Source organism: Leopardus geoffroyi, chromosome C1 (genome assembly GCF_018350155.1).
Source record: "Leopardus geoffroyi isolate Oge1 chromosome C1, O.geoffroyi_Oge1_pat1.0, whole genome shotgun sequence".
NCBI lineage: Eukaryota > Metazoa > Chordata > Mammalia > Carnivora > Felidae > Leopardus > Leopardus geoffroyi.
The window spans coordinates 97,280,986-97,295,089 of NC_059328.1; the positions used below are offsets into that span (position 1 = coordinate 97,280,986).

The following is a 14,104-nucleotide window of genomic DNA, read 5'->3' on the forward strand; positions in this document are numbered from 1 at the left end:
CCTTATGCTTTCACTGATACGGGGAATCTAAAAGGCAAAATAAACAAGCAAAAAACAGACTCTTAACTATAGAGAAGAAACTGGTGGTTGCCAGAAGGGAGGCTTGTGGCAGAAAGGGTGAAATAGATTAAGAGGTATAAACAAACAAACAAATGTCTCCAAGTCAGCATCACACTTTATAGTGAAACATGAGAATCTTTTCCATTAAAATTCGGTTGTCCATAATCGCCTCTATCATTTAACCTGGGAATACTAGCCAATGAAGTAGACATAAACAGGATACAAGTAGCAATTTCTAACAAAACTATATTCTTATTTCCGTGTCCTTCTACCACATTGTTTTTCCTTGAAGTTGACACTAACAATAGGATTACTTAGTCCATTTCAAGCCTCAACAGTTTTTCTGGCTTTCTTTCCTTTCCCCATCATGATTCAGCGTTCAACTGACAGGAGTTACCATCAGAATCATGTCTTACATACTTTATATTCTTAATACTGTGATAACAGTAGGTCCTCAGTGAATATTTTCAGATTAAGAATCCAGGGGTGTCTGGGTGGTTCAATTGGTTAAGCTTCCAACTTTGGCTCAAGTCATGATCTCACGGTTCGTGGGTTTGAGCCCCACATCAGGCTGTATGCAAACAGCTCAGAGCCTGGAGCTGGCTTCAGATTCTGTGTCTCCTTCTCTCTGTGCCCCTCCCCCACTTGTGTGTACACGTGCTCTCTCTCTCTCTCTCTCTCAAAAATAAATAAATGTTGAAAAAAATTTTTAATATTAAAAATTAAGTTAATATGTATATGTAACTAAATATACCCTTGCAAGGTAAAACAGTAATTTTGTCTTCCTAAAGTTTGTTCAGAACCTAATACTTTGTGACTATATAGAACAAGTACTTGACTTCTCAGTTTTCATGATGAGATCAAAATAGCATATCCTAGAATGCTCAATATTTCTTAACTGGAATTTGGTTAAATCACAATTGTTTTTATACCTAAGACCTTCAGTTGAAAATCCTCTACACGCTCTAAAATATTCACAAAATTTGATGAGGCATACGCAATCAAAACGCAGCTAGAAGAACCTGAAAATTCACATCAGTACTCAACTCTGAATTCACTTTAGGGTTGTCACTCTCACTTTTAACTGGCCACACAGCTATTTACGTGGAAAGAGAATATACACTTGCCCTGTCACTCACTCCTATGGTTTCTAAATTTCGCTGAAAATCGTATACCATAGGTGAACCAAGAGATTCATTTTCTACATTGGAGTACTTCAATTAATTTGTCCTTCTCCACAGGAGATTGGCAGCGTAGCCCCATTTACTTGTGACAATGGATCATTAGGTAAGTTCGACAACTGATCTGAGATCCCTTGACCAAAATCAAATATGAAAAAAAAAGAGAGAGACAAAATATCAAGTTTAATGTTTACCTCTGTTCCTGACTTTTTACCCCTGATGACATCCATCTGTCTCTTAAATAGTTCTAATACAGCCTTGTAGACCAGTTCATACTGTTCCTGCAGAGCATCACAAACCGGAACAAGGGAAAACAAACAAAAAACTTGATGAAATACAGCACCAGAGTTTGGGAGTATGCACATCAGTCAAATCTTAGTGTAGCAGATCTGAAGATCATCAACAGTAGTTTAATTGTAGTGCCCTTATGTTTGTGTGGCCCATTTCAGATTGCAAAGTGCTTTTAGGCTGCTAAACGCAGCTAAATATTTGATCGTCTACCTGTAAATATACAAGGAAGGGCCTTCCAGCACGTTTTATGTTCTACTCCACCTTCTCACTTATCTTTCTCTCCACCATCATCCCTCCAGTTCTATTTTCCTTGCTTACATTTTAAAAGTTGTATTGGATCCTGGATGCATTTTTTTGTTGTTGTCAGTTACCTTCATCTTTTCCAGAAAAAGTTAGATAGAATTGTGGTTGATGGGTAGATAGATGGCTTCAATATGTATTCTCAAACTTGACCCTCACAATTGATCTGTAAAGTAGGTAGCCTGTTATTCCTGTTCACACTGTGCAAGGTCATTCAGAAGTAAGGTCCAGACTTGAATTAGAACTTGAATCTTCTGACTCTTAGTTTAGTGCACTTGGATCAAGCTGCTGAAACAGTCTCCTAGCAGAGATACTGAAGCGACGTAGAGCACTGAAGGGTTTGGAAATTTGTGCTTGTGAAAGGATTTCACCATAGAAAATGAGACCACCACAATTACAAGGTTTGTGGGGAGTTTTCTGCCGCCATACTTGATCAAGCACTTGATTTTGTATCTACTTTTCATCTGAAAGAGCCTAAACAGGGTTTCCCCTGACACTTTACACAACTCTATACAAATAAAGCACAACCTTTGCCAATTACAATTTTAGCAGGAGAACAATAGAGTCTATCACCCAACACATCCATTGGTACACTCTTCTATTTTTTTTAAGAAGAAAGAAAAATCAGACAGGAAGCACCCAGCTGGTTACAGTGGTTATTTCCTGGTTAGCGTGGTGTCAGAAAAAGCAGCTACAACTGGTAAGGTATTTGTTCAGCTAGTTGCTGATAGTGCCAGCATGGGAAGGCTAACTTAAAATCGTTTCGGCTGTCTTCCGACTCTTACAAGTAGGCCTGAAATGAACTTTCTCTGAAATGGGGTATGGTTGTATTTCTTGATGCAGTTTCACAGTGTGATATTAGACAACTAGGATGCAACCTCCTGGAATCTTTATACATTTACAGGGATCAGCCTTCTTTGAAGTCTGGTAGCACTAAACCAGCCAATGCTTACATTTCACAGAAACTTTTTCCCTTACAAGCTGAATATAGAAACACCTACAGTCAACACATGAAAAAAAAAAGTTTTTTTCCACTAGCTATTAGTGGAAAACCTGTGTGGGCCAAACAGAAGGCTTATATTATAATAGCTCTTCATTTTTTCCCTCCCATTCACAAATGCTAGATGAAAATATCTAAACTGTCGCTGTCAATTATTTTACCTCCAAATCTACGTGCAAGTTCACTTTGTAAGTGCTTTAAACACTTGAAGGTCTTGCTATTTAAGCAGCAAAAATTAGTTGTAACAAATTGTGTGAAAGTGTCTGTTGCTTAATAAATATCAGTAAACACTTGGTGAATAAGGAATGAGGAATGCCAAACTCCATCTTAAAGATGGAGACCATTTATTTAGAAATGTGGGTAAAACGATTGGCGTGGAAATCTGGGTGAAATTAACATAGAGAGTGAGAGATCTGTGCTGGGAATGTTTCATCGAGGAGGCGGAGCTTGAGTGGGAGAGGAGAGGACAAAACCGAGGAAGAGCATCTGAATGGAATGAAGGGGCATGAGTAATTTGGGGTGGATTAAAATATCATGATACATATATACATATGTACATACATACATATATATACATATAATGTATTGTGATGCATATAATATTGTGATCATATATATGTGATCCGTATATATGTGATCCGTATATATAATACATGTATCTTGTGATACATATATATAATCATATGTATAGTATGATTGTAATTATGTTTTTTAAGTTTGCACACAATAAGGATCAGGAGAGACTATAGAACAATGATAATCGTGGCTACCTCTAGGTGATAGGATTATGGTTGATTTTATTTTTATTTTTAATTAAATCAAAAAATGAGTATATAAAATGCATTCCCCAGATTCTGTTACCACTTCCTGAAGTAGAAATTACAAGTCTCTGATTTTCTCTGGTTTCAGAAATGAATCACTACTACAAACCAGCAAGTTAACCTGACCCAGGTATTATATCTTGAGTACGTCAAAGAGCTTGTTGAATTTTTTCAACATCCCTTGTAAGAAACATAAAGTTACTGAGTTTCTTCATATTTTTTGCACAGACAGCAGAATACAAGGAATGAGAGGAATTTGACCCAAGCCAGGGATGTAGGAAAAATATTGATATATTCAGAGTTTGAGGAAATGCAAATGGACTCATGCACTTAGTAGTAAATTGGTGTTATAGCTAAAAATCAGCTATTTGGGGATGCCTTACTATGAAACCGAGAGAGGTAGCAAGACCCAGACACATGTTACCATCCATTCACAATAGTTGCATACCTGAGTTTGAACAAATGAAGGCCTTTGTGTTCGCATTTCCTGGATCAAACTAAAAACACTGAAGTTCTCAGGAATGATCTGTCAAATAAAGAGAAACAATATCTTATTCCTTTGTTCCTAGCTTTGCTAATAAATTATTTCTCACGGTCTTGTTACCCCCATGGCATCCGTTGTCCTAACATAAGATCATATCAGAAAAAGAATGCGTCTTTAAAATGAATGAGATTTCTCTTCACTTATGTCATGATTTAGAGCCTGGTGTTTTTCCCAGAAAAGACTGAAGAAACTCTTGAGAATGATTTCACATGGGGTGACCAGATGTCTGAAGTTAAACATATAATGAAGGTGGAGCCTGGGTAGGTGAGCAAATATGAGAATTTTATGAAATAAAAGAAGTTGGCAGATAGGTTTAAAGCCCATATTTCACACTTCTCACTTCCTATTATTAGACTTTAAGAAAATGATTTCTAGGGGCACCTAGGTGGCTCAGTCCATTAGGCACTGACTTCAGCTCAGGTCATGATCTCACAGTCTGTGAGTTCGAGCCCCGCGTCAGGCTCTGTGCTGACAGGGCCTGGAGCCTGCTTAGGATTCTGTGTCTCCCTCTCTCTGCCCCTCCTCCACGTGTTCTCTCTCTCTTTCTCTCTCTCTCTCTCTCAAAAATAAACAAAACATTAAACAAAATTTTTTTAATGATTTATAGATTGGAACACAAGGCTTGATTGGGGTAGATTGAGTCCATCCATTACAGCCATTTGGATAAAGGAAGGGTACCTGTGTAATTTGGGGCTGTGATTCTCAAACGCTTCAGAAGCATCAGAAGCACCTGGAGAGCTTGCTGGGCCCCCACCTCCAGTTTCTGCTTCCGTTCACCCAAGGTAGGGCCCAAGATTTTGCATTTCTAACAAGTTCTCAGGTGATGCTGATGCTGCTTCTCTGGGAACCACACTTCGAGGACCACCAACTTAGGGACTGATTTAATCATCTGACAAAGTGCGTCTACAAGTGAATATACTAGAAAACAGGAGTCATGGAAATAGGTGTTTGGAAGAACCAAACAATTCCTAAGTCTGCATGTAACAGGGTAGGCAAACGGGAAGCGCCTGCGGAGAGAAACTCACCCCGTCTTTTAGCAACATCCAGGTATAATCGATAGCGCAGATAACACCAGTCCTTCCACAACCGGCACTGAAAGGAAAGATCACAGTGGCACATACAGTTGCAGAGACTGGATTGTTGACAGTAGCTGGGAAATTTCACCAGCAGATTGAGGAAGAAGTAACCGAGAGGCAACAAAACGTTCTAAACCCCCCATTTCCCAGAGCACGTCTCTTGGTTGCCACATGCACACACTGAGCCTCGGGACAGATCCTCGGCCACTTCTCACCCGCAAGGGTGTCTGGAGCGGCACTGTTCTCGAGTAACTTGTCAGAAAATACTACTTTAATGCTCAGGTTGACTGTATTATGGTCTGTTTCTGCTACCGACCTTTCTCTTCCTATCACTTTCATGTCTCAGCTTCATTCCCTTCTAATCAACTGGAGAAAGTGAGACTAGTATCAAGAGCCTATATCCTACATGCCTGTACCAGCTTATGTTCCAACAAAGTCAGTCTTCCTTCAGTTTCAGCAGGAGTCCTGGCCAGGCTATGACATTTGGTTGGTTTTGGGTAGAAAGTTCAAAGAACAGCATCATACCTGCAATGAATGCACACGGGAACATGGTCATCCTCTTGGTAAGAACGCATATCCCAGATGAGCTCAAGAATAGGGTCTATGGATGAAGGCACATCATGGTCTGGCCAATTCCTGTAATGAAACTGGTAGAGAGTTCGAGTTTCCTATAAAAAAAAAAAAAAAAAAAAAAAGCCAGAATAAAAGGAGGGTTCAGCGTTAGGACCCCACCTCATTCTAGCACAAGATTACTCTGACCTCCTAAGTAGCATCTCTGTCCTGTTGGCAATTTATGCTGCTTCCTTCCCTATAGGCCTCTGGTGCCCACATGCCTTCTGAGAACAATTAAAAGTGATTTCAGGTCACTGACTATTGGTCTGTCCCTATGTGCCCCACTCACACACAAGAGGAGATAGATATTACGACTGGTGTACTTCAGGTGGGTCACAGGCATGCTGATATATTAAACCCCTTTGCCTTAGAGAGACTGGGCAGCGTGAGCTCTCAATTCCCAGTCTCTACTCACTGCACAGCCTCTATTCATCCTACAGATATTATCATTTTATATGTGTGCCATCTTGTGTAATAGATTGGGGAGCAGAGATTACACCAAAGGTCTCTTTTGCATATACATCAAAGGCCCAACTACTTCCCATTGTCTTATGCCCAGTCTGAGACACATACGTATGTTTTTATTTATTTATTTATTTATTTATTTATTTATTTATTTAAATGTTTATTTTATTTTTGAGAGAGACAGACAGAACATGAGCAGGAGAGGGGCAGAAACAGAGGGAGACACAGAATCCAAAGCAGGCTCCAGGCTCCGAGCTGTCAGCACAGAGCCCGATGTGGGGCTTGAACCCATGAACCATGAGATCATGACCCTGGCCGAAGTCGGATGCTCAACCGACTAAGCCACCCAGGCACCCCTCGTATGTTTTTTTTTAATTTATTTATTATTTTTTTTAGTGATTATTTATTTTTGAGAGATAGAGAGAGATAGAGCATGAGCAGGGGAAGGGCAGAGAGAGAGGGAGACACAGAATCCAAAGCAGGCTCCAGGCTCTGAGCTGTCAGCACAGAGACCCCTTTGGGGCTTGAATACACCAGCTGTGAGATCATGACCTGAGGCAAAGTCAGATGCTTAACCCACTGAGCCACCCAAGCGCCCCACATACATGTTTTTACCTCTGTCTCTGTAGGCTCTTGAGTTTACCACTCCTGTTCTATACTTACACTATTGAACTTGGCTTTTAGAGTCCTGATTATGTAATCAGATTTTCTATTTTCAGCTTCCTAAGAAGTAAATTAAAATAGTAGTTACTTCAAAGACTAATATTCAAAAACTAGTCTCTATAAAGTAGATCCTGGAGCATTTGCTCAGCCACAATGGAAGCAGCCATCATACTTACACAGGATATGGAGAAAGGACCAACTTGCAGTTGTAGCTCTCCTGGCTCAGTCCAGTAGCGCTCACACTTTTTCTGTTACACAAAACAGAATGTAATGATTTCCCTCCATATATTCTAGTCTCTCCTAGGTAACAAAACCCACTCTCAATGAGAGAGACACAGGTTCTGTGTCCTTCACCTTACGTTAGCAATGTCCTACTCCCTTGGGCTTCGCCCCCAACATCATGGTGGTCTGGAATCTCCAAGGACGGGGAAAACACTAAAGGATATATAAATTACAGACTTCCTAGAAGTCTGAAAAAGTAGAAATAGGGATCTGGCATTTTCAGCACAGTAGTCCCCCCCCTCGTTCACAGCTTTGCTTTCCATGGTTACAGTTACCAGTTTCAGCCTTTCGGGTACCTACCGTCTGGGACATATTGTTGGCAATACTAAGTATTGTAGTAGCCTAACCCTACATCACAAACACCTACGTCATTTCCTTTGTGTCAGCATCTGATCGTCTCACATCATCATCAGAAGAAGGGTGAGTACAGTACAATAAGATATTTTGAGAAAGAAAGAGACCACATTCACACAACTTATAGTATATTGCTTCAATTGTCCTATTTTATTATTGTTGTTGTTAATCTCCTAACATGCCTAGTTTACAAGTTAAACTTCACCATAGGTATGTACGTATAGGCAAAAATATGGTGCGTGTACAGTTCGTTACTGTTGTTGGTGTCAGGCATTCACTGGGGGTCTTGGAGCACATCCCACGCGAGTAAGGAGGGGACTGCTCTATTTCGAAAGGATTAACAGAAATCACCTCTACTAAAACAAAGCGGCACGAGCGAAGTGAAACCCCAAATTCCTTGGTTTTAACTGAACTGTGAATGTCAACAGTAGGTAAGATAGGTGCTCTCCAATGGAAACAAGATGTAAGCTACACACTCAATTTTAAGTTTTCTAATAGCCACGTTCAAAAGTCAAAAATGAAATTGATTTTAATAATATATCTTAGCCCGATCAAAACACATGTAATCCGGATAAAACAGATATTAGATATTTGACATTTCTTATCTCAGTCTTCAGACCCCGGTGCGCATTTTATATTTACAGTACATCTCAATTAATCCACTAAATTTTCATCGGAACATTTAATTTCCATTTAGAGTTCATAAAATTTATAGGTGAAAAAGATTCACGTACCTAAGTTGTTCAAATCATGCTTAAAGTTCTCCAATCACTGAATTGGAAAACTGAGTTTTTAAATTTAAACTCATTATAATAATAAAATAAAGTTAAATTAAATTAAATAGTTCCTTGGGTACGTTAGCTATGTTTCAACTGCTTGATAGCCACATGCAGCTAGTGGATGTCATGTTGTTGGACAGCACAGGGTTAGAAGTGCTGACTGCCATTTAAGATGCTTGGTTAATAAAAATGGGAAAATGAATTGTTACTTTAAAAGCATACCTTCTTTTTACTTAAAAAATATAGAGCCTGGGCAAATGGACAAAAGGAGTTCTTAGAGGTAAATGAAAAATACTTGAGAGTCATTTGGCATTCCCAAACTGAAAGCTAGCAAGATGAGAATAATTTTTTTTTTAATGTTTATTTATTTTTGAGAGAGAGAGAGAGACAGAGTGCAAGCGGGGGAGGGGCGGAGAGAGAGGGAGACACAGAATCTGAAGCAGGTGCCAGGCTCTGAGCTGTCAGCACAGAGCCTGACTCAGGGCTCAAACTCACGGACCGTGAGATCATGACCTGAGCCGAAGTCGGACACTTAACTGACTGAGTCACGGAGGTATCCCAGAATAATTTTTACGTAGGCACACTTAAGGCAAGTTCTGCAACCAAGTTTCCCCCTTCTCTTTCCTTTAACTCACCTTCCCCATCTCAAACTCCATGCACGCCATAACAATGATCTGAGGGGATGAAATAAATAGAAACCTGAGCGTTGATACAGTTAGAAAAAGCAGTTAACACACGGGTCCCAGAGTCATTGTTTTTTCTGTTTTTTTTTTTTTTTCTTGTTATTGAACAAAAAAGAAAACAGAAATCTTGATAAATTTTAAAATATTCCTCCTACCCTTCTTTCTGTCCTTACTTCCCTTTTCTCTATTCAAATCGGTAAATTCTTGTTAACAAATGAGCCTGTCAAGATAAGAACTTTCATTTCCTTGAGTAAAGGTGACTTTGTGATTTTGACAAAAATGTGCCTGAACACTGAAATTCTAGCGACTGACCCAAAAAGGCACTGATTTTAATACAAAGGAAACCTCAGTCACATACCCTGATACCCTCCTCCCTCCATCTCTAAAAACTAGAGAATATAGTAACAAAAGCATTTCTGCCCTTACCAGGACACTGTATTCCCAAATCATCCTCCAGAAGTCCAGGAGAGTTGTAGACAAAGGTCCCTGGGTGGCTATATAAGCTTTGGGTCCATAAACTCCCTAAAGGGGAACAGAAATTATATAGGATGACTACAGATAATATCCTTTTCTTCTTGTTTAGAATCCCCTCCACCTCTTTCTTAGGTACCTAAAGAAATATGGTCTAGTATCCCGACCCCTTTTAAGGTACCTAGAAAACTATAGAATATGGGGTGTACCTTAATGAAGTTGGCATTGATGTAGTTGGAATCTTCATCTGAGGTTATCAGAGACAGCTCTACTAAGCTATGATCATCTATAATACAAAAGATGGACATATTAGAACTAAAAGGACTTAGTCAGAGGACTTACCATAAGTCAGAAACTAGCACTGTGAATAGTGGCTGTGCAAAAGTGTTTGATGAGTGAGTGAGTGAGTGAGTGAGTGAGTGAATGTTCTTTTGTGGTTGTATATAGTACAAACTCATTTGTCAAAACATTGTACCAGGATTGGGAACGGCAGGAAATGGGTAAAAATAGGAATGACTGAATTTGGGAGAAGGTACAAATTTATAGGGAGAAACAAAAACTTACAGGGCAAGATATCCTTGTATCTGTTTTTCTTGATATTCTTGGGTCTCTCAGCCACAGTTGTAGGATAGGTTTTGTCTGCCTTGTACTTAGTGGATTGTCTTTTCAGCCACTGTAATAAAATTCCAAAAATTAAATCTTCCTAGAGAAAAGAGGTAAGAAGCTATCTCTGTAGAGACCTTTCCTTCTCTTTTGCCCAAACAGTCCGCTTTTGCCCTTGTAGCATCTTCTAGAACTACCCCCAATTCAGGACAGAGCCCCTGAGCATAAGGTCAGCAGACTTCAGTTTGGAGAAGTGAAAAGATCACACTTAACTGCAGCTGAGCCACAAATAGCTAAAACCTAGAGGTGAAACTAGTGAATATTTTAAAAGCCAATGTCTTTTTGAAAACTATATGCTCCACACAAACGTCAAACATTAAAAGTTTACCTTCTCTACGGCTACTACAGGGCTATTTTAAGTAGAAATGGAGCCTAAGCCAAATAAAATCTCTCTCTATATAGCAAAATTTCAAAAGTTTCAGTCCCAGAAGCAGTCTTTTTTTTTTTTTATATATGACCCAAACTGCAAGCTGACCCCTCAAACAAACAACAATCTTACGACGACTGTGAGATCATGAGCTGAGCTGAAATCAAGAGTCGGACACTTAACTGACTGAGCCACCCAGGCGCCCTGAGTGGAAATCTTTTATAGTCTCCCATGTGCCTGTGGCATGTCCTTAGTTAAATTCACAGTCATGAGATCAAGCCCTGCAGAGCCCTCCACACCCAGCGGGGAGCCTGCTTAAGATTCTCTCCCTCTCCTTCTGCCCCTCCACCCCACACGTGCAAGCTCTCAAAAAAAAAAAAAAAAATTTTTTTTTTTAATTTCCACTCAAGTTACACCAACTTTTTCAGCTGTCTCTGCTCTTATCCACTAAAGAATGCTCACTTTCAGGCTGCCACTGATTCCAGAGCTGCTGAAAAGATGTCAAGTCCCAGAACTGCTCCTTTTCGAAATCTCCAGAACAGAGCTTGTGTATAACAGTGCCTGTTACACTCTTTCTACTTGTTTTGTTTTGCCTGCTTGTGGAATGTTTTCTAGGGAGAATGCTATAAGCAAAAAGCCCTTTTCTTGGTAAGATGCGCCTCTTTTAATTTGGTGAAATGTCACAGATAAAGATTGTGTGTGTGAGACATTGTGTATTTGCGTGCACACATGTGCACATGCGTTCATCAGCCTGTGCTAGTTTCGCTCCTTCGATTGCCGCCTTCGACAATGGAACAGGATGACTTTTTCTTCCCACTCATTCCTCCTCCAGCAGTCATCCTCCTGGATGACTTAAGGAGACCATGCTCTTTTAGCAAAACATCACATAGGAAATGCCTATGGAATGGCTAATTTGGTAAGTGTGAAAGTTGGGTTTTGTCATTGTTGTTTTTTTGTTTTTTGTTTTGTTTTGTTTTTAGATATCTTACCTTGAGCTCAGATCACTGTGAAGGCCTTTTTTTTTTTTAATTTTTTTTTTCAACGTTTATTTATTTTTGGGACAGAGAGAGACAGAGCATGAACGGGGTAGGGGCAGAGAGAGAGGGAGACACAGAATCGGAAACAGGCTCCAGGCTCTGAGCCATCAGCCCAGAGCCTGACGCGGGGCTCGAACTCACGGACCGCGAGATCGTGACCTGGCTGAAGTCGGACGCTTAACCGACTGCGCCACCCAGGCGCCCCTGTGAAGGCCTTTTTTAATTCCCCTACTCTCCCTACCAGACCCAGGGGCTCGAAACCCCCAACAGAGAACAAAACAGAGCGGAAGTAGGATGGAAGAACTGATCCACCTCACCAGAAAAGGAGGAGCCTTGAGAGTAGACAGCAAAAGGGTATAAAAGAGAAAGTATGGCCATGGGGGTGGGTTGGAGTTGAGGGAGAAAGGGTTGGTCAAAGGCAGAAGGCATTTCTCTGCCAACCGCAACGCTGGAATATGCATTCACAGTACCAACAAGAGAAATCGGGGGAAAGTTGCTGAGAGAACAAGAAACGGGGCCAGCATCCCTCCTGGGCCCTGATTGGTTGAAACACACGACCAACCAGATTCTGTGTAAGCTTGATAAGCTTATAGTAAGTGCATTTGGTTGATGGTCTATACTATCCTTTTCCTTTCAAGACAGGAAAACTGAGGTCCTGGCCATAAAAGTAGAAATCAGGACAGAGCCATTTTCAGGTACTTCTCATTGACTAGTAAGTTAATTACTAATAAATGGATTAGGGTCACTCCCAAAAGAGAACAGAAAGAAAAAGAAAAAGAAAGCACAAGACCAGAATATCTTTGCCTTGGAGGACTTCCTCATGGTATAGAAGACATAGCATAAGTTACATTTCAGAGCCTGATAAATCAAATCTGCCCCCCCACCCCCCGCTGTGCTAGATGAGAGAGGGGGAATCAGGTTGGGCTGTCTCTCAAGGTAGTTCCCCAATGCCTACAACTACAAGTCAGTATGATCTATTCCAAGCCTCCAATCCGCCCCAGTTCGCCAGCCAAACATGTGGGGATTTGGCTGCTGTCCAATAGTCAAGTAAGTGAGCAGATAGATAAGCAATAGCCAAAGTGGGGTGAGTAAACCAAGGAGATCAACTTTAGATATTTAAAATGTGAGGCTATGACAAAAAGTGTGATTTAAAAAAAAATCCTGGGAATAACTGAAAATGTGGAGTGAGAGGCTGGGTATAGAGTTGAGAGAAATTAGAAGTGATGCGATATATTTATTCTGGTGGTAGTGATGTGGGAAACAAAGACAGAAGGAAATGGTGAATAAAATTAAATTTCCTTATTACCAGCAGCCCATGGACAAATACTTGAGGCGGGCACAGTGGAACATTTCTCTAGAAGCCTCCTACTGTCTTAATGTGCATGCTTTGCTAGAGGGAGAAACAATCTTAACCTGACAATAGCAAGGCCTCCGGGATCCTAGCAGATGAAAATACCTTTGGAAACTTCCCCTTGCCTTTACCTCCCCCAACTCCCAAGTATATAATCAGTCACTCCTCACAATCCCAGGGTAGCTCTTTCTGTCCACGGGCCCTGTCCCCATGCTTTAATAAAATCACTTTTTTGCACCAAAGACATCTCAAGAATTCTTTCTTGGTCATCGGCTCTGGACCCCTACCACCACTCCAAAACCACATCAGTAGTAGCAAAAAAAAAAAAAAATTCAACTTAATGTGCACAAAAGTGAAAAAATGCTGATAAGTGTGTTCAAGGGATAGGCCGTTTCACAAAATGAATCTTTTTGATGAGGGAGCAGGGGGCGGGTTGAGGACAAAGTGCAAGCTAGTGCACGCCCCCCCCCCCAGGTAGAACGTGTGTGATATTCCTCAGGCACTCCTGGCTGCCCAAGGACAAAGGAAAGGAAAGACAAATGGCCAACTGATAGAGGTCCCAGTCATACAGGACATGGGTCTCCACCAGTTTACAAATATCTTAGTAAATTACAAGAAAAAAGCAATCTTGTCAATAGCTTAATCTCCAGAAGACTGTAGACTGTTTCCCGGAGCCCCAACTTCACCCTTCCCTCCATAGTGATGTGGGGAACGAAGGCAAGAAGGAAACGGCAGGTAAAATTCAGTGTCCTTATAACCTGCAGCCCATTGGCAAATACTTGAGGCAAATACAGAGCAGAACTTTTCTGCAGGAACCCCCTACCGTCCTAATGTTAATGCCTTAGTGGAGGGAAAACAACCTTAGCTTGACAAGAGCAAGGCCTCAGGTATCTTAGGAAAGTCCTTCTTTAGCTTATGAAAGTCCTTCTGGAGGCTTCCCTTGTGACTTCACCTCCCCCAGCTCCATAGTGTAAAACCAGTCATTCTTCACAGCCCCAGCACAGCTCTTTCTGCCCACAGATCCTGTCCTCATGCTTTAATAAAATCACCTTTTTGCCCCAAAGACATCTCAAGAATTCTTTCTTGACTTCGGCTCCAGACCCC

The 14,104-nt window shown here is 40.8% G+C and overlaps 1 protein-coding gene and 1 long non-coding RNA gene across 5 annotated transcripts in view; one reads left to right on the plus strand and one right to left on the minus strand.

Moving 5' to 3' along the window:
* Positions 1 to 14,104, minus strand: part of PTPN22 (protein tyrosine phosphatase non-receptor type 22) — a 60,421-nt gene that overhangs the window by 37,272 nt on the left and 9,045 nt on the right. For 2 of the 3 annotated variants that reach the window (XM_045478693.1, XM_045478691.1), the window contains exons 2-11: positions 10,147 to 10,255; positions 9,792 to 9,868; positions 9,538 to 9,633; positions 9,064 to 9,102; positions 7,190 to 7,261; positions 7,014 to 7,073; positions 5,799 to 5,941; positions 5,223 to 5,289; positions 4,102 to 4,179; positions 1,436 to 1,522 (exon numbers count right to left, since the gene is read on the minus strand). In XM_045478693.1, the coding sequence (XP_045334649.1) occupies positions 1,436 to 1,522; positions 4,102 to 4,179; positions 5,223 to 5,289; positions 5,799 to 5,941; positions 7,014 to 7,073; positions 7,190 to 7,261; positions 9,064 to 9,102; positions 9,538 to 9,633; positions 9,792 to 9,868; positions 10,147 to 10,255 (828 nt within the window). The remainder of the gene's footprint in view (positions 1 to 1,435; positions 1,523 to 4,101; positions 4,180 to 5,222; positions 5,290 to 5,798; positions 5,942 to 7,013; positions 7,074 to 7,189; positions 7,262 to 9,063; positions 9,103 to 9,537; positions 9,634 to 9,791; positions 9,869 to 10,146; positions 10,256 to 14,104) is intronic. The other variant, XM_045478692.1, reaches the window with a different exon arrangement.
* LOC123598481 lies at positions 729 to 13,242 on the plus strand. 2 transcript variants are annotated; one of them, XR_006712633.1, is made up of 3 exons: positions 729 to 1,347; positions 11,894 to 12,344; positions 12,959 to 13,242. It is a non-coding gene; the product is annotated as an uncharacterized LOC123598481 (long non-coding RNA). The 2 variants fall into 2 exon arrangements; XR_006712632.1 differs by lacking the exon at positions 729 to 1,347 and having other exon boundaries at positions 11,859 to 12,344.